Source organism: Tachyglossus aculeatus, chromosome 5 (genome assembly GCF_015852505.1).
Source record: "Tachyglossus aculeatus isolate mTacAcu1 chromosome 5, mTacAcu1.pri, whole genome shotgun sequence".
Lineage (NCBI taxonomy): Eukaryota > Metazoa > Chordata > Mammalia > Monotremata > Tachyglossidae > Tachyglossus > Tachyglossus aculeatus.
In genome coordinates, this window is record NC_052070.1 from 91,766,638 (window position 1) to 91,787,624 (window position 20,987).

Sequence of the window (20,987 nt, forward strand, 5' to 3'; positions counted from 1 at the left end):
CAAACCGCAACAGCCAAAGATGAAACAAAGGGCAGAGTGAATTCTAATATTCAGACATTGTTGCTTCAAACCCACGTGCATTTCTTTGCTATTTCTTTAAACTTTTCCATTTTATCACTTTGCTGCTCATTGCTGTGGGTATTCCTGTTTCTCGACTTCATTCCTAAAGGTTTTGTTTTGTTGTTACATGGAGTCATGGAGGAAGCCCCACCCACTGTGGAGGACCCACAACAAGCTGCCTTGTTAGAAACTGTTTGTGATCCCTTATGCAACAAGGAACAGACTTCGTGAAGCCACTGATGGGCTCTACCTGAGGCAGGTAATTCCTGGCCTGTCGGGGTGGAGCATGGAGGGAGGCGGGGCTTTCTCTCCTTGTTCTACCCAGTAACAGGCCTAGACCAATCAGTGACTGCCACATAGGCCACAGCTGCCACTCCTAAAGCAGATAAAAGGCAGTCACGTTGAATCGTGAAGGGGCACTTGGAAGCAGTGTGAAAGCACAGGAGCATGCTGGAGAGCAGCAGAAGGCAGCGCACTTGGAAGCAGAGAAAAGAAGCATTGACAGAATGGGCTCCTTTGACCACAGACTGGTGTTGGACCCTTGGGTGGTGGAGTGAGTGAATAAATGTGTGCATGTGTCACCCCTTGCACATTGTAAAACTAAATAAAAAACTTTTCATAGTAACCTGGGTGATCAGAGGTGTGGTTTGAACTCTGGTGTGAGTCACTGAGGCTCCCCAGGTTCAGGATGGTCCTGGTTGGTACGAATCAGGGATTCACAACACCCACATTTTGAGTTTGCCAGCATTGGGCAATGCCTGGTTCTTGGGCAGTGGAAGTCAGATGATATTTCCTCCCGTTTTTGACTGTAAGCTTGTCATGGGTAGGGAGTGTGTCTACCAGTCATTACATTGTACTCTCCCAAGCACTTAGTAAAATGCCCTGCACACAGTAGGTGCTTAATAAAGATGATTGATTGTAGTGAACTGATAGGGAATTTTACATTGGAGAGCACTCTGCAGGTCTGGCTGGGAAATCTTTGCTGTAGGTTGCCCTGGTGAGGTACCTTAGGACCTGAATCTGTGTTGTCAGCTCAGGTTGGCACAGAACCAAATCAATGGAGTACGGGCCAGGATCCTTGTTTTCATCAACTTATGCTGTCTGTTTACCTGGCACTGGTATGATTCTCTTTCTTTTGGGATTCTTTTGACTTAAAGTGCTCATAATCCTCATTTTATACTGCCTCTTCCTGTCTAATTGCAGAGCTCCACTGAAACAAAGTGGTTTTGAGGGGATGGATTTTATTTTATTTTTTACAAAAATCAAAGCTGTAGATTCATAATGACTTCCAGTTAAGCATGGAAACATGAAAAGTCAGTTTTGGATCATCGCTGTAGGTTTTTAAGAACAAAATTCCAAGTGTCCCCAAATGGTAATTTTCAAAATGGCTGCTGTCCAGGGAAGTTAATGTATTGGCACCAGTAAAGGTGGATACCTTTAGGACTCATCGTTTGTGCTGGAACTAGGTGGGGTGAGGGGTAGCTTCCCCACAGATAGCCTGAGAGCAGGACACAGACAAGATTCCTGCCCAAGACGGGCTGCAATGAAGTCCCCTCTTTGTAATGCGATTCTGAGCCCTATGTGGGACAGGGACTGTGTCCAACCCAATTTGCTTGTATCCACCCCAGTGCTTAGTACGGTGCCTGGCACATAGTAAGTGCTTAATAAATACCATAAGCATTATTATTATTGTTGCTGTGCACAAATGATAACAGAATCCAGTTCCCATACTATTGAACAAAATGTGGGGCATCATGGGGAGATCATATCCCATTTGGGTTTTATCACACATTTATCGTGAATAAGAAAAAAGCTTTAACACTTGAATGCGGGATATTCCATTCTATAGCTGAGTTTGGGTTGAATCACCCCATTCCATCTTGGTCCATTTGAGGAGTGTAGGAGCTTACAAAGGTATGTCCTGTTTAAATAAAACTTAGCTATCCAAACTGTTCAGAAATTTAATCAGAGCTTAAATTACCATCATTTATTGCCTGAACATACACAGTTCCTTTATTTTCACTGAGGTTACTTTTATCATGATTAACATGATTGTTATTACCATTATCATCATAAATGTTAAGAGCTTACTATGTGTCAATCATTGTTCTGAGTGCTGGGGAAATTGAAGCTCAGAGAAGTTAAGCAACTTGCCGAAGGTTACACAGCAACCAATTGGCAGAGTTGGGATGAGAACCCAGGTCCTCTAACTCCCAGGCCTTTGCTTTTTTCACTAGGCCATACTGCTTCTTTAGAAAGAAGTCTTATTTTGGTGTGTGAGCTCTTCACTGTTTGAATGCTAAGAATATATCTATCAATCAGTCGGTGGTATTGAGCACTTACTGTGTGCAAAGCACTGTATTAAACCCTTGAGTGAGTACAACAGAGTTGGTAAACATGTTCCCTGCCCATAACGAATTTACAGCTTATATGAAATTTTGGATTGAAGTTTTAAAAGTCCAGTACAACCAATACCTTTTTTGGAATTCCAAGAAAGACCACTCTGTGACTGAGTGAGAAGCAGTGGTGTGGAACACTTTTTGAGATTGATGTATAGTATGTGTTTTGGGGCTTCTGTGTTTTGTAAGCACTTGGTATAGTGCTCTGCACACAGTAAGCGCTCAAACACCATCGAGTGATTGGACATACATGACACCCCGGGGTATATTCCACAGTCTCAGGACCACTACACACTGTTATGGAGTTTGTGAAATTAGAACGAGGCATTCTTAATGCATTTTTGCTCCACTGACTTCAGGATATAAAAAGCCAGGTTTTGTATGTCTTTCTGAGTGTGTGCCAAAGACCTCTTCCTTCCTTTTAAAGGTTAAACAAATAGGGCATCCTAATGGAAACCACATGCTCGATCAGTTCATAGTCAAGGAGTAGGGGCTATTGAACCTGACACTGCCGTTTGAAGACAAAGCCCCCCTCTTCTCTGAGTGTGCAGTGGGAAATTCAGCTTGGCCTACGTCATTTCCTATCCTGTGGCAAACTCCTATGTATCAGTCTCCTGACTACCAAGTTCAACATATTGGATGTATTGCTGTTTTATAGCTAAAAGACAATATTGTTAGAAGAGAATCAATTCTGAAAGCCTCTGTGAGGTGGTAGCAGGAGTAGGCAGGAGGGTTGTTCCCCAAAATCATCTGTGTATTTTACCATCTTGGATTTCAGAAAGCTGATTTATTCTGAGGCAAGGGATAACAGCAAACAGGCTGTCATTTAATTGGGAATAAAATTCTCACTACCACCACCTGGAAGCATTCTATAAAGCTTTCATCTATTCAGTGTTAATTCTGCTCATCTGTTGAAGAATGAGAATACGCTGTGCAGTCTGTCTTCCCTTTAAAAAATTAATTGCTCAGAGTAGTTTCACAAAAAGATAATCATGAAAATCAATCTGTAGCATGGATTCCTTTAAAGTATTCAGAGGCAATCCAGTCTTGTAATTTTTTTTCTACCTTGTTGTGAGGGTAATATTTATATTCTTCCTTGAGTTATTTTAGAGAAAAGCTATTACATAAATACCAATGATGATCATTGTTGTTGGAAAAATAAAATAAAATGTTTCCATTATAATAGGTTTTGAATAGAATCTGTGCAGCAGATGGGGCCTTTAAAATGGCAGAATAATTGCTTATTTTCTATTTCTGGAATCTCTCAGTGGAATAAGTTACAGTAATCACAAAGGATAGAGCCGATTAGAGGGGTTTACTCTAGCCTTTCTTTGCTGCTGGGCAGTTTGTCGTCTCTTCCAGTTTTGATTCTCATGTTGGAAGTTGAGTGAGCCTGTGTTATAGGAGTCAGTTATAGGATCTAACTATGGAAATTCAATCTGGATCTCCCCTGGCAAATAACTGAGACAGAAAAACCCATGTGTCACCCCCACCAACCTTGTAATCATACCACCTCAACTATCCTGATACCTGCCTCTTACTTCTGTGCAGTGTGGATGTAGTATAAAGAGTTGCAGTGAGTACAAGTTCTTGAACACATGGTTGGTGTTTAAAGCACTTCAGTGATCTGACTGACATGTCTGAAGAGGAGAGATCCGATTATCTGTTTGTGAAAATGGAAGATTATCACAGTATATGAATGGAGATATGACATTTGGAGATTTCATTGCCTAAGTGAAAGCAGATCAATGAAATCTAATAATTGTGGGCTATGCAAACGATGTAAAATGGGATACAATCACTCCATTTGGATACATCAGTTTAGAGATCTTGGTCATTTTATTTATAATCTTTTACAGGAAAGGTAATTGTTCATCAGAAGTAGAAACTAATTTACTAGTCAATGAAAAAATAATCATAAAATAATCCTATAGTTAATGGATTATTAAGAAGGCATTGAAAATCAGGGCAACATTAAAACTGCTGAAATATTAGCATCATGTTATATCCTCCTAATTTCAGGTTACTGATGAATTTGTTCCTAGAAGAATCTAGGTTTATCTTTAAAGTTCATTATCTTTGTTTGAAGTATGACTGTTGTGTGTCTTTGACTAGGTATTCCATAGTCTGAAATTCATTAGAGAAGTAACTGTTCCTTTCAACTTCATATTTTTGCATTAAAGCAATTTACTTCATACTGAAAAGATTGCATTCTTTTGGAGTTGGAAAAATCTTTCCTGTGCCGTTCAACCCATTAAGGCATGTTCACTTCTCACATCTGGAAACACAAAGTCAAATCTGTCTTCGATCATCAGTGAAATGAGTTTGGCAGTCTCAGTTTTGCCTTCAGTAAATGTGTAAAATTTTCAGGTCTTTGTTTATTTCAGAAAGGCACTTTGGAACTAAGCATGGTTAGCTGAGGAAAGAGATAATCAGGACTAGCAAGGTTGGTCCCTGCTGGAGGTATGTGTGGATTTAGAACTGAAGTAGCAGGTGTGTTTCAGGTCAATCTTTAAATGTCTCAGCCACCTCAGCAAGTAAGCCGAGAGAACCTGAGGCATCGGCATGTGTTTTGTTCAACTTTTATTATGTAGGAGTCTCGTTTTTTCACAAGCGCTAAATTTTCCAAAAACGTACCCAAACTATTTTAGATGAGAACATCTGTAGAAAATTTTAGAAGGGGTGCATCTCAAGCTTAAAAAAGAAATCTGAACAATTACAAATGTAACTCATCAATCCATTTAGCTGGAGGTTTCTTGTGCCTGCTCTTCATCCCCTCCCACCCCCTCAAAGACAGGAGCTCATTTGCCTGAGTGAATCAAGGTGATCCTACCTAAAACTTCTTTTCCGTCATTGCTGCTGTTGAATTGCAGTCTAGGTGATGTAATGACTTTGTTTACCAGTTCTGGCTGTTGAAGATGGCAACGCTTCAGTTCTGCAGCAATATGTGAATGTTGGAATGTCTGGAATCCTTACCACGCAATAGGCCTCTCGTTTCTAAATTTACCCTCCTTATGGTTATATGGTACCTCTTCTGCCGCTGCTGAGGCCCCCTTTTATGACTTTTTTTCAGCTTGGTATCCCTTTGTGCAATTGCCCTTTCAAAATGCTCAACTTTGGTTGGATCTTTGGAACAAATGGACTGTTTTGCTTCTGCTGCATATGATAAAACTATTTAATGAAATCCCGTAATTTAATTGGTTAAAAACCTGGTCTTGCTTTAGTTATATGGAATCTTTAAGTCTCCACATTCCAAGTTGCTGAGATGGCCCCAGCCTCAGGAATTCATTTGAAAGCGGCCCTTTAAAAGGAAAACTAGCAAATGTGTCACATTATTTTGTGTCTGTTAAAAATATTCTAGAAAATGTTCCTCTTTCCCCAAATTCATTCCAGCCTGCATTGTTGTTTATGAGAATTAATTTATACTGACAACCTGGCAACGTTTACCGGCACAGCTGAGCAAGGAGAGGGAGAAAACACACAATTCATAATTAAAGTTTCCAAATCTTCAAAATAGGCCCATATGGAAAGAAATACACAAATTTAAAAGTAGCAGTCAAAAATCAATCATTTATTGAGTGTTTTCTATATGCAGAGTGCTGTACTAAGCGCTTGGGAGAGTACAATAATAATATGACAGGCACAGTGATTGATTTCAGAGGTCTTTGTAGATTTTGTTGGTTTGTTTTTACACCGAGTTTAAAGGATGGAGTTTAATGTTTTAATGTCTTAAAAATTACTTAAGAAAACTATGAAGTATTATGCATTATGCCAGGGTATGTCTTTTTCACAATCACAAATTATGAAAAAAAAACTTTTAATGTTTTGTACACCATTCAGATGGGTATGTTATTATAATTGATTCTACAGATGATTATAGTTCAAACTTCCAAACCGATCAATAATAACTCATTTTCAAACCTGTGAGGTGATTCAACTCTTGCGATGACGGGATCCAAAATGGATTTTTAAAGTCAGATGCAGCCGGAGGGTGACCGTGTGTGTGTGTGTGTGTGTGTGTGTGTGTGTATTTTTATTGGCATCTGTTAAGCACTTAATATTTGTCAAGTACCATTTTAAATGCTGGGGTCGATACAAGTTAATTAGGTCTCACGGTCTAAGTAGGAGGGAAAACATATTGTATCCCCACTTTGCAGTTGAGGAAACTGAAGCACAGAGAAGTTAAGTGAGTTGCCCAAGGTCACACAGCAGCTAAATGGCATAGTTTGGATTAGGACCTAGGTTCTCTGACTCTTAGGCCCATATACCTTTCGCAAGGCCAAGCTGCTGTCCTAGTGGAAATATGCTATGGGAGGGCCTAGCAAAGAACCAGCTCCTCCCTGTTGAACTTTTATGAACCACTGAGAAGCACCTGACAGACCTGCTGGGCAAGGCAGTTGAGATCGACCCTGCAGTTGACATGGTGGGTGCGGTGAGGGAGCCGGGGTGTGGCTACCCCTAACACGCAGCTGCTCAGGCCAGGCTGTGGCAGCCTGTGGATTTTATCCTCTCTCGGCATGAACAGAATGCAGAAGGAAGCTTTGCCCAGGGCTGGCTTCATCCCAGTCAGGATACAGGAGACCATGAATAATATTCATGTATCACAGTCTTCTAGACTGTGAGCCCATTGTTGGGTAGGGACCATCTCTATATGTTGCCAACTTGCACTTCCCAAGCACTTAGTACAGTGCTCTGCACACAGTAAGCACTCAAATATGATTGAATGAATGTGTCAGGCTTTATGGAGATCAGGGTAGCGATGGGGGCATGGGGTGTCTGCTTGTGGATGTGCACCTGCCTGGTCTAGGTTGGAGTTGGGGGATCGCCCTCGCCACTCGTTAACCCAGTCAAGAATTTGTTTTGCTTTGAGGATTGTCAATTTAAAATGTTGCCTGTAGAGGTGTTTCTTTGAAACATGTAAAGCAGCTATACAAATTACCTCTTGCCAAAGGCAAGTTACAATTAAGGCTGCCGCCTGTCTGGTTTTCATCCAGGTAGTCTTGAAAAGAAGGCATCTGTACTCTGATGCCCAGACCAATCTTCGTTATAAAGTGCTCAGTGCCAGAGATTGGGATGGCTTCCCGATTTCCAGCTCTTTCCCCTGCTGCTGAACTTCTGGTCCCACCCAAAAAGGAAGGCAGGGATGTGGGAAAATTGGGAGGGACAGAGGACAAATCATACTTTCCTTCCTAGTAGCAAAGTTCCTAGGGCCCCTGTCTTAGGAGAGCTTGTCCCAACACCACCATTTACTTGACTATTTAGAATGCTGAGGCGGTGGATCTAATTCGTTTTTGTCCTTGGGTTTCTCCTGGAAGGTAAGCATGCTGAGAAGGCTGGAATATTTTTTGTCTTTATGGGTGACATTTAAGGCACCCGCACTTCAGTCTCATCACCAATTCTCAATATCCATATCAACAGTACTTCAGTACTTGTGTGTTAAATGCTCTGAGGCATTGAGGGATGTGCAAAAGAAATGGAAAATGGGATTACTGCCCTCATTAAGTTTACATTCTAGTGGGGAAGGCAAGTAGGCATAAATGGGTGTATTTGTGAGGAGCCATTCCAACATTTACAGAATGTTAAATTATCTTTTCATGGCTACTTGTTATAGGGTGGATTCATTCATTCATTCAATCGGATTTATTGAGCGCTTACTGTGTGCAGAGCACTGTAGTAAGTGCTTGGAAAGTACAACTCAGTAATAAAGACAGACACTCTCTGCCCACACTGGGCTTACAGTCTAGAAGATTTGGAGTGAGTCCATTATTGGAACAACAGGAAGCTTCATTCTCTCCCTTCTTAGCTGCTTGGTTTGAATCAGGGGATACTTTTGTTCCTACATGTGTTTTCATTAGATACTAATGTGCACCAAATACATTTTAATACTGGATCCTAAAATGGAAGCTACAAGACCAGTCTTTGACATGGGGCGCTAGGTGGTGGAAATTTTTGTTTGGATAATTATTGTCAGGGACTGGATGACAAACTCACGAAAAAGATGGTGTTGGGGGTTGTCCATGCCCCGTGGTAGTTGTGGGGCTCTAACTCCTGCACCTTACCAATTGATGCTTATGTCATACTAATGGGCCAAAGGGAAAGAGAGGTCCAGGAAGGTGAAGAAATTGAACTGGAGGCTCAGTATGGACAGCCATATAGATAGCCACTGGCACAGAAAGGCCCAGGATGTCAGAGGAAAAAGAAGTGGTGAGGGTGAGTCCAATTAAATAAAAACATATGATTCTCGGGAATAGCACTGCATTTCTTCAAGCTTGTGTATATGTTACATTTTGTGAGGGTCCTGCTACATCTAAGAGGAGCCAAAAAAGGTTTTTTGGGACAGTACCATTTTTTTGCAGCCTTTAGCCATTTTTGAACTGAAATGCATGGCTGGCTTAGTGAGCTAAGCCTACTCCTTGTCCAAAAACCTGAGCCCTGTCAGTTTCTGCAGTGGGGCTCCTGAGTTGTAGAGGTGAAGTGGAGTTAGAAGGCAGTGCTGCTTTTGGGCTGAAAGTAATCATCAGACTTCTTCCCTTTTACCTTGCACTTGGATCTTTACCCTTGAAGCATATGATATTCACCCCACCCTCAGCCCCACATTACTTAAATTCACACCTGCCATTTATGTATTTATTTTAATGTCTTCCATCCCTCTCTCTAGATTGTAAGCTTTTGGGGGGCAGGGACCGTATCTATAAGCCCTGTTGTATTGTACTCTCACAAATGCTTAGTACAGTGTTCCATACACAGAAAGAATTCAGTAAATTCAATCTAGTAGATAGAGTAAGCTTGTTATGGGCAGGAAATGTGTCATTGCATTGTCCTCTCCCAAGCACTTAGTACAGTGCTCTGCACACAGTAACTACTCAAAAACACTTTTGACTGATTGATCTAGAATGATGACTAATATGATTACTGGAGATGACTAGAGGGAGAAATTCTGTAAATCAAAAAGTAAATAGGCTGAATTTGGATGGTAGAATTAAAGACCGAGAGATAAAAGGAAGCTTGTACTTTAGTCCAAATAGTAAGAAATGGTGAGTTAGCCCTCCCACTTTATTCTTAGATTACTGTAGAAATTTCTCCCTTGAATAGAACGCTCTGTTTTCTGCAGGCATCCCTGGAAAAAAATGTATACAACTCAAAATCTTCCTGGTTAATGTGGTTCCTTCTTTATTCCGTCATGTACTCATGTCTTTTAGACTGTGAGCCCACTGTTGACTGTCTCTATATGTTGCCAATTTGTACTTCCCAAGTGCTTAGTACAGTGCTCTGCACATAGTAAGCGCTCAATAAATACAATTGATGATGATGTACTCTTCTCTTTTTCCCAAGTAAAGACTATTTATGAAGACCCAATGAAAGATTTGTCTCTTTTCAGCCCTGACATCTACTCTACTCCTAACGGAAGTAAATCTAGATTCTTGTGTGTTTTCTCTTTAGCCCTCTCTTACCCAGTAGATACTTTGGAAGATAATGCTCAAAAGATGCAGGAAGCCGCAGAAGTCTACTATTCAAAGCTTGGAGAGCGCAATGCTACTTCTCCAGAATTCTGCCTAGTGTTTGCTGGACAGAAGGTAATGCTATTAAGTTCCTTACATGCCATTTTCTAGGGCAAGGACCAAGGTTGTGTATTGTCAGTCAATAATATTTATTGAACGCTTACTTTCTGCAGAGCATTATACTAGGTGTTTGGGACAGAACAATAAAACAATAAGCAGACACATACCCTGCCCACAAAGAGCTTACAATCTAGAGGGGGAGAAAGATAGACCGTATTATTTTTTGTTGAATCCCGGCTACATCTGGATGTTACCCCCTTCTTGGGAGCCTTCCCATTCCCTCATAATGACTGTAAGGGGGAATGAGGAGGACATGTGATGGTGTTAGAGTTCCCACCCACAATAAAACAACCACTCTGTGGTGGATGTACCACAAATCCCAGATCACTGAGCATGGGGTGACTATGCTCCCTCATGGAAGTGGAAGAACAAGTTTTAAAGTGATAGAGAGCAGCTGGAAGCTTATTTGTGTCAGTTCCAATCTCAGGATGCTGGAAAGTTTAGGAAAATCCCAATCTGGCTATTGATTTATTAGTGAGTTTCTGTATAAGGATAATAAAATGCTTCAGCATTGGGAATATTTCACATCTTATGGAAAGAGTGCATTAGTTATGTTCTGCATTAGAGGCATAAGGAAGGTTTGCTTTTTTTTCTCTACTATTACCACAAACTAGTCCATTTCCTTTCTAGGCACCAGTTGAGTTTTCTTTCCCCAGAGCGATCTTAGTTTTGAATGTATAAGAGTCCAGACATACAGATTCTTATCGGAGATGATTACTGTCGTAACAGCTGGAGCTACTTCTGAAAGACTCAAAAGTTTGGCTGATCAAGATACGATTTTATTTCACTGTACTGGAGCCCTCCCAGAGTTAATTAAAACAATGGTTTGTGCAACTTACAGTGTGGCTTCCTTGCAATTTTGGAAACAAATATTTTGTAGTCATTCCCAGAAGGAGCCAGTTCACATGGGGTAAGCTTTCACGTTGTTTGCCTGGGAAGGGAGGCTAAGAACATGACACTCTTGGAGTGCCCTCTAGTGAGCCAACTTCTAACTTGCTAAACTGACACAGAACGAGTCCATAAAAGAAGAAATCCATGCTAAAATCTCTTATAGAGTTCTTAACTTGCCGTGGCAGAGTTTCTGTATGTTCACCCATTTGGGCCTTTGAGACTGTGAGCCTATTTGTTGCTGAATTGTACTTTCCAGGAGCTTAGTACAGTGCTCTGCACACAGTAAGCGCTCAGTAAATAGGATTGAATGATTGAGTGAATTTGAGAAGGTTGAGGGGAGGAAACGTTGGGTATGGGTAACACTGGCTGAGCTGCTTGCCTAAAATCTAGGTGGCAGAGTCGCTTGAGGATGAAGCAAGCTCCACCCTTAATTTCGGAGGGCTCTCCTCTTTGTGGCTTTAACCATAAACATTATTTGCAATATTCTGGATGTAATGAGTTCATTTTAATGTCATTGGCCACAGTACCACAAAATAGCACAGCTACCATGAATGGCAAAGTTGTGACTGAAAAACATTAAAAGACATTCTAAGAATTTTATAGAGGTTTCTAAAAATAGATAGTTTTTAGTTCCCTTTTTAAAGCCAGTTTTGACGTCACATGTTCCATGTGGCATTTAATGTAGCTCGGAGCTTCAAAGAGCTCTGTTTAAGGTGAGGCCATTCCCTACCTCCAAAGTCACTGGTCTTTGTCTCCCAAGCTGAGATGTGAGACCTTTTTAGCCACGAATGGAGGAGACTGGGGAGATCTTGTGTGTCCTGTACATCTCAGCCTCGAACAACAAATAGGCTTTACTTTAAAAAAAAATTTCCACTTGGACAGGGTCCTACCAAATTAACCTTTAAAAAATACTTGCGCTTTCAGGAAATGTGAATCCATTTTTCTAGGAACCTTTACAGATGAAAATGCAAAGAGCTGCATGGGTCTTGATGATCTGTAAAGCAACAAGATGATACTGCACATGAATCCATAGGGACCATACATAAGAAACCTTCCTCCTAAGTGCAACTGGCTGTGTAGTTTCCTTTTCTAAAAAACCCAAAACTCTCAAAAATCACAAAACAGGATTTATTATGGGAAGAACTGACCACTGACTACAGCAGTAAAAGCCTGGTCCCTCCACAGTATTGTTAATGATGTTTTGGCTTATGGGTAGGAAAAAAATCATATCATCCACAGATGACACAAATGATAAGAAAGGCACATTCCCTGCCAGTAGTGTCCTGTGTGTCTCTTCTGCAGTGAGAGTCAATCAACCGGTCAGTCGGACTTATTGAGCACTTCCTGTGCGTAGAACACTATTCCAGAGTTGGTAGACACATTCCTTGTCCATAATGAGTTTACAGTCTAGAGGGGGAGGCAGACAGTAGTATAAATAAATTACAGATATGTATATATACCAATCAATCTGCGCATCAGGCAGAAACTCCTCACCCTGGGCTTCAAGGCTCTCCATCACCTCGCCCCCTCCTACCTCACCTCCCTTCTCTCCTTCTACTGCCCAGCCCGCAACCTCCGCTCCTCCACCGCTAATCTCCTCACTGTACCTCGTTCTCGCCTGTCCCGCCGTCGACCCCCGGCCCACGTCATCCCCGGGGCCTGGAATGCCCTCCCTCTGCCCCTCCACCAAGCTAGCTCTCTTCCTCCCTTCAAGGCCCTGCTGAGAGCCCACCTCCTCCAGGAGGCCTTCCCAGACTGAGCCCCTTCCTTCCTCTCCCCCTCGTCCCCCTCTCCATCCCCCCATCTTACCTCCTTCCCTTCCCCACAGCACCTGTATATATGTATATATGGTTGTACATATTTATTACTCTATTTATTTATTTATTTATTTATTTATTTTACTTGTACATTTCTATCCTATTTATTTTATTTTGTTGGTATGTTTGGTTCTGTTCTCTGTCTCCCCCTTTTAGACTGTGAGCCCACTGTTGGGTAGGGACTGTCTCTATGTGTTGCCAATTTGTACTTCCCAAGTGCTTAGTACAGTGCTCTGCACATAGTAAGCGCTCAATAAATACGATTGATTGATTGATTGATTGATATATAAGTGCAATGGGGCTGAGGGAGGCAAACAAAAAAAATCCAAACAGTATTATCTCTTTTAAGTCGGTTCCTATGCATGAGCTAAATCTTAACTTTTCAGGGGCTGAAACAGGAAATGCTGCATTTGGTGGAGAGGCAGATAAGTAACACAAGTCATTTGCAGTATTGTGAAAGAATTATGCCATTTTCTATTTGGTACAGGTGGGGCTTATGCAAAGAACTGGTTTGCTGGCTGGGAGAATTCAGAAACTAGAAGGACTGATGGACTTGAGGTTTTTGGAAAAGTTTAGCTCATGGGAGAGTACAACACAGTAAATAGACTTGGTTCTTGCTCTCAAAGATGTTAAAATCTTGATGGTAATAATAATATAATTTAAATGTTTACAATGTTACAAGCACTGTACTAAGCATTGGGATGGAGATAAGGTAATCAGGTCAGATGCAATCCCTGCCCCACATGGGGCTCACAGTCTGAGGGAAGGAGTGAAAGTATTTAATCCCCATTTTGCAGATGAGGAAACTGAGGCCCAGAGAAGTTAAGTAACTTGTTCAAGGTCGCACAATAGGTAAGTGGCAGAGGTAGGATTTGAACCCAGTTACTTTGACACCAGACCCGGGCTTTTTACAATAGGCCTCTCTGCTTCCCACTGCTGTTCATGAACTTCCTAATCGATTAGTTTTAGAGTAGACAGTGGAAGAAAAATTAAGGTGTGAGTCCTGTTTTTTTGTTTTTTGGGGGCTTTTTTTGCTGCAAACTGTTTTGTATTTTCAAAAGATGGGCCTTCTAGTCAGTGGGGAGAAATGAAGAGTTTGGTAGCTGGAAAAGGGAGAGATTGGCATTTTCAAAGAGATGAGGTATGGTATTAGAGTATTCCTTGGGCTTAGTCGAGAGGAAGTGATTGTTTTATTTTTTTTAAACAGCTTAACTATGGTCTATCCAATGAATCTGTTAATGAGTTAGCATGATTGTTCCTCCCATGGCTAAACATTATGAGTATTTGTGGAATGGATGAAAAAATGGTTATTCTCCTTTTTTAGGTGAAACTTGAAGATTTCTCCATTTGCTTCATTCCTGTGTACCGTGACGAACCTAACTCAAAAATATTGGTTTTGGTTAATCCCCAAGACAGAAAGAAAGGTTAGTATTTGTCAATATATTTTAAGAGCAGGCTTGGGAGTTTTGATTTCAGATTGTAGATGTAATATAGCCAAGGGACTAAGAACACCCACTTTTAATATTTTAATGAAGAGACAGGTGTCACTTGGTATATTTGTAGTATACGTGATTTCCATAATTGCATCTTTGTTGCATTATTGACCATTGTCAGAGCATTGTCCTTGTTTACTAGGTAGTATGATGGACTGCATATGAGGAACTTTGGCCTTTACCTTTTGATTTGAATGAAGGCACAGGAAGTCATTTAAGATTCTTTAGCTTTCAGTTTCTCTGTTTGTAATTACAGTCCATTCATGAAGCCCTTTCAGTTCTGTAGAGTGAAGGACTTGGAAAGGTGATACAGTCCCAGCTCTCCATTTTGAGCCATGCCTGGCCTGTGCATTAAAGGCCCATTTCTAGTTAAATGCATGCCCTCCTTGCTGACCACCTGGCCTTCTGTCTCTCACCATTCCACCCCAAATTTCAATTTGGTGCCCAGATCATTTTTCTAAAAAACGGTTCCATCCATATCTCCTTAAAAACTGCCAATGATTGTCCAGCCCCCTCTGCATCGGAAGCTCCTTACCATTTTCCGTAAGACACTCAACCATCTACTCTTATCTTACCTGGTTGATCTCCTACTACAGCCCAACTTGTACATTTTGCTCCTCTCATCCCAACCTATTAACTGTACCTCCTTCTCTTCTATTTTACTGCTGACTCTTTGACCATATCCTCCCTCTGACCTGAAACTCCTTCCCCCTTCTTATATGACCGAACACCACCCTCCCCATCTTCAAAACCCTACTAAAATCATGTCTCCTTCAGGAAGTCTTCCCCAAATAAGCCTTTAGTTCCCCTAGTTGCTCTCAATCAATCAGTGGTATTTATTGAGTGTTTACTATGTGTAGAACACTGGACTAAGCGCTACTACTAAGAATTAGTAGAATTAGCAGACACATTCCCAATCCATAACAACTTGGATCTGTACCCGTTAAATACTTGATATTCACCTCATCCTCATCCCCATAGCACTTTTGTACATATATGACCTTTAATGCACATTTCTCCTGCTAGACTGTAAGTTCCTTGTGGAAAGGGAATGTGGCTATCAACTCATATTGTATTTACCCAAGTGCTTTGTATAGTGCTCGGCACACAGTAAGTGTTCAGTAAGTACCATAGTGTGATTGGTTGACATATTAGGGTGCTTAGAAGTCAAAATTTTGCATGGGCAATGCTGCATAAATAAATGCTTTGCAATTTGTTCTCCTCACAGCCAGTCACCTTGTGTTCCCACTGTTACAAATCCTAGGGCATTAGTTAATATTTCAACAGATGTTGGGGTAAGGTTATCACTTTTGTTTTTAATGGTATTTGTTAAATGCTTACAATGGGTCAGTCACTGTACTAAGTGCTGGGGGTAGATGCAAGCCAATCAAGTTAGACAAAATCCATGCCCCACTTGTGACACACAGTTTTAATCCCCATTTTACAGATGAGGTAACTGAGGCACAGAGAAGTTAAGTGACTTGCCCAAGGTCACACAGCAGACAAGTGGAGGAGCCAACATTAGAACCAAGATCCCCTAAGTCTCAGGCCTGTACTCCTTCCACTAGGCCATTTTGCTGTTTAAACTACATATTATAAATTATATTAATGTCTCTCTCCTTCTCTTGTTGTGGGCAGGGAAGTGTCTGCCAACTCTATTGTATTGTGTTCTCTTACGTGCTTAGTACAGTGATCTACATATAGTAAGCACTCAATAAATTCCATTGATGACGAAGATGCCGCGGATGCTGACTGGATCACTTTTCTGAAAAAATGTTCAGCCCATATCTCCTCGCTCTTCCAGAACCTCCAGTGGTTGTCCATCCACCTCCACATCAAACAGAAACTCCTTACCATAGGCTTTAAAGCACTCAATCAGCGTGTGGCTTCTTACCTTACCTCACTGATATCCTTCCACACAACCCACACAGTTTGTTCAGTTTCAGTTTTCTCACTGTGACCTGATATTGTCTTTCTCACCACTGACCCCTTTCCGACTTCCTCAGTCTTGTCTGGATCTACTTCCTTTTCCACATACATCAGATTACCACTCTCCCCAACTTCAGAGTTTTCTTAAGGTCAAATCTCCAAGAGGTCTACCCCAATTAAGCCTTTTTCCTGATTTCCTCTCCCTTCTGCATCATCTGTGCATTTGTCTCCCCTTCTTAGACTGTAAGCTTGTTGTGGGCAGTGAATATGTCTGTTTATTGTTATTGTACTCTCCAAAGCGCTTAGTATAGTGCTCTGCAGACTGTAAGTGCTCAATAAATATGACTGACTGATTTGGATCTGTACGCTTTAGGCACTTGGTATTCTCCCCACCCTCAGCCTCACAGCATTTATGTCCGTATTTTAAATTTATTTGTATTAATGTCTGTCTCCCCCACTAGAATGTTAGCTCACTGTGGGCAGGGAATGTGTCTATCATCACAGAACATGTCTACCAACTCTTATATTGTGCTCTCCCAAGTGCTTAGTATAGTACTGTGCACACAGTAAGTGCTCAATAGCTACCATCAATTGCCTGCTTGGTTGGTCATTGAGATTTTTCTGCCTTTGGAGGGTGAAACTAATGTCTAGCTTGCAAGATGACTGAATGTTTTGGTGAAGTGGTGAGACAGTCTTCCCTTCTTCCAAGTGGAGTGTCAAACCAAGCTTGGTTTACTGTAGAGGGAATTTGGACACGTTTGGAGCTTTGAATCAATCAATCAATAATAATAATAATGGCATTTGTTAAGTGCTTACTATGTGCAGAGCACTGTTCTAAGCACTGGGGGTGGATACAAGGTGATCAAGTTGTCCCACGTGGGGCTAACAGTCTTAATCCCCATTTTACAGATGAGGTAACTGAGGCTCAGAGAAGTTAAGTGACTTGCCCAAGGTCACACAGCAGACATGTGGCGGAGCCGGGATTTGAACCCATGACCTCTGACTCCAAAGCCCGGGCTCTTTTCCACTGAGCCACACTGCTCAACCAATCGTATTTATTGAGCACTTACTATGTGCAGAGCACTGTACTAAGTGCTTGGGAAGTACAAGTTGGCAACATATAGAGACAGTCCCTACCCAACAGTGGGCTCACAGTCTAAAAGGGACAAAACCAAACATACTAACAAAATAAAATAAATAGAATAGATATGTACAAGTAAAATAAATAAATAAATAAATAGAGTAATAATCCCTGGAATCCCTGGAAGACTTTTCCCTGGAGCTACTGTCTTAAAAGGTAGAATTATGGGGAGATTTTGGCCCTGTGTGTAGAAATACTCAAATTCTGGCTTATCCTGTTGCTCAGGGTGTAGGCTGTTAACATAGGCAACCCAATAGTTTGCTCTATCCCAAGGTTGCAAATTTTTCTGCTCTATTCCAAAGTTTGGAATTTCTAAGTGTAAAATACATTTGTGCTCTTTGGTACTGTAAAATCTGGAGAGCAAACACAGAGTGAAGTATGCAGGAACTGTGTTTTGGGGAGAGAGCAGAAAAACTTCAAAAACATCATATGATGGATGATTTTACCAAAATGTGCAAATCCCTGCTTTCAAGATATTTAATTAAATTTTAGCGGTCTTTCCCAAGGATTTACATAATGTAAACACATGACTGACTTTTATAAATATGTTTTGTATCTTTACATAATACTCTATTTTTTTTTGTTCTCAAGAATGTGCTCCCTAATAAATATTCACGAGCTTTAGAAAACTTTCCTATGGGCTTTTCTTAGACCTAGTAACCCTGTATGGTTTCCAAAGGTTTTTTTCAACGTGGCAGGTTATTTTGTTGTTTGATTTTTTTCATGGTTTAGAAAAAGCAAACATATTAACAACACACACTTTAAAAAATAGTACGTGATGAAGGCATAGAAGAGGGCTTTCATAAGGGCATTTTTTAATTGAGACATGTCAAAGTTTGAGTAGCCTTTCATGTTTTTGCCACCACCCTCCCCTCCAAAAAAAGTGAACTTAACTTCAACATTGCAGACTGTTTAAGGGCCTTTGTTTTTAATTTTATTATAAAAGTTATGCGTACTATGGCCACACAGAAACAGGAAATGAAAAAGCCAAGAGCCATTCAGTAAGTATGTGGAATGTATACAACTTAATTATTGATATGTTCATGGTACTCATCACAGCTACTTCCGAAAGCCCTGAGAGCAAATGAAAAACATCTCTAATTGTAAGTTCCCTGATGCAAGTAGTTAACACTAGCCAGGATTTGGTTCAAGACATAAGTACTATAATGCAGCATTTCAACCTTCCTTTTGAGAATTTTAAGCAAAGTACATAAGAATGATCTGCTGTTCATTTCAAGGGTTTTAGAACTTTTCTCTGCACCCCTAAATGTGAGAATACCTGAATGGTGAGACTGAATGGATGTATGAATGAGTGCCTGAAACATGGCAGAGATAAATTTGGGAGAGGAAGGTAGAAAAGATGATTAGGTTACCATTAATTACCCTGAGTTACATTCACCTGAAGAGGTGAGCACCTAATGGCTATGTCCTGCTGTATTTTCTGACTTAGCCCAACATGTTTGTCTCCTCTGTCTCCCCCCGAAAATATTACCTCCAATCAACTGCAGATAAATCAATTCTCTTCCTGTCCCCTCCAAACTCTTAGCTTTTCCCTGAGATTTTCACATCTCTCTTCCACCCGACCCTGTCTACTTGTTTCGTTCTGTTGTCTGTCGCCCCCTTCTAGACCGTGAGCCTGTTGTTGCATAGGGATTGTCTCTATCTGTTGCCGAATTGTACTTTCCAAGTACTTAGTACAGTGCTCTGCACACAGTAAGCACTCAATAAACACTATTGAGTGAATGAATGAATGATACCAAACCAAGATCTCTGAGTAGTAGATAGTGGATAAAACCCGGACCTAAGAGTCAGAAGGTCATGGGTTCTAATACCAGATCCTCCACTTATCTGTGACCTTGGTCAAGTCATTTCACTTCTCTGTGCCTCAGTTACCTCATCTGTAAAATGGGGATTGAGATTGATATTGTGAGCCCCATGCGGGACAAGGACTGCTTCCACCCTGATTGGCTGTACCCATTTGTATCCACCCCACCACCTGGCACATTTGTCTTGTCTTTACGCTGTTGAGTCGTCTCCATCCCATAGTGACTCCGTGGACATGTCTCTCTCAGAATGCACCACCTTCATCTGCCATTGTTCTGGTAGTGTATCCATAGAGTTTTCTTGATTAAAGATATGGAACTTGTTTACCATTGCCTCCTTCCATGCAATAAACTTGAGTCTCTGCTCTCAACTCTCTCCCATGCCTTGCTGCTCAGCACAGTGAGTTTTGACTTGTAGCAGATTGCCTCCCACTCGCTAGCCACTGCCCAAGCTAGAAATGGAATGGGTATGTATATGCTTGAATCTCCCTCCCTAGCCGAGACTGGTGGAGTACTGCAAACTCTCCAGTTGCGATCCTGAGAGGGGGCCTGACCCATAATAAGCATTTAACAAATAGCCCAATTATTATTATTATTGTTATTATTTCATTTCCCATGCTCCTTTCTCTTTTTCCTTTTTTAAGAGCTAACTCTGTTATGCCAGCCTCCACAACTGCAGAGTGTGAGGCATTCAGCCTGCATAGCCAAATGCAGCACCCCACCTCTCCCTCACCCCCACTTCCCTGTCCTAGCCAAAGTTGTGGGAATGGGGAATGGAGACAGACCAGGATGGTGTCACTGCTGCCACTGTCCATTCCCCCATCCCTGCCTATGTCCTCAGAGCTTTGGCTGGGGCAGGGTGGTAGTGCCACAAACAGGAAGGGAAAACTGGACAGCTCAAAAGCAGCTGTCCCTAGGGTTAATTTAGTTGGGAGGCAGCATGGTCTAGTAGAAAGAGCATGGGCCTAGGACTCAGGGGATCTGAGTTCTAATCCTAGCTTCAACACTTGCCTGTGGTGTGACCTTGGGCAAATCACTTGACTTCCCTCTGGCTAAGTTTCTGCTGTAAAATGGGAAGCAGAATGGCCTAGTAGAAAGGGCATGGCCTTGGGACTCAGAGGATCTGGGTTCTAATTCCGGCTCTGACATAAATCTGCTGTGTGACCTTGGGCAACTCATTTAATTTCCTTGGGCCTCAGTTTCCTCAAATGCAAAATGAGGACTCAATACCTGCTCTTGCTCTTGGTCTGTGAACCCCATATGGGACAGGGATTGGGTCTGACCTGATTATTTTGTATCTACCCCCATACTTAGAACAGTGTTGTGGTTATTGTTATTTCTTAAGCACTAACTTTGTTCCAGGCGCTGTACTAAGCTCTATGGTAAATGCAAGATAATTGGTTTGGACACAGTCCTGGTCCCACATAGAGCGCACAGTCTTAATCTCCACTTTACAGATGAGGTTACTGAGGCACAGAGAAGTTAAGCAACTTGCCTAGGCTCAAACAGCATCAAGTAGTGGAGCTGGGATTAGAACCCAGGTTGGTCCAACTTCCAGGCCTGGGAGTCCGCTCTATCCACTAGACCACACTGCTATGTGCCTGACACACAGCAAGCCCTTAACAAATACCCATTGAATATAATTAAATACCATTAAAAATCTATTCTGCCCCTTAGACTGTGAATCCTTCCTGGGACAGTGACTGTGTTTGATTAGATTATCTTGTACCTGCCCAAGTGCAGTTTACTGCAGTGCCTGGCACATAGTAAGCACTTGACTCATGCTGCCACTGGAGAAGCAGCATGGTGTAGTGG

The 20,987-nt window shown here is 41.5% G+C and overlaps 1 protein-coding gene and 1 non-coding gene across 2 annotated transcripts in view; one reads left to right on the forward strand and one right to left on the reverse strand.

Moving 5' to 3' along the window:
* Positions 1-8,599: 8,599 nt before the first annotated feature.
* The window catches only part of LOC119928836 (protein FAM169B-like), a 42,660-nt gene continuing 30,272 nt past the window's right edge, over positions 8,600-20,987 (forward strand). Inside the window, exons 1-3 of the mRNA XM_038747350.1 lie at positions 8,600-8,669; positions 9,900-10,033; positions 14,111-14,210. Coding sequence (XP_038603278.1) covers positions 8,600-8,669; positions 9,900-10,033; positions 14,111-14,210 — 304 coding nt within the window. The remainder of the gene's footprint in view (positions 8,670-9,899; positions 10,034-14,110; positions 14,211-20,987) is intronic.
* On the reverse strand, positions 19,583-19,719 carry LOC119929295. The gene has a single exon (XR_005451427.1). It is a non-coding gene; the product is annotated as a small nucleolar RNA SNORA7 (small nucleolar RNA).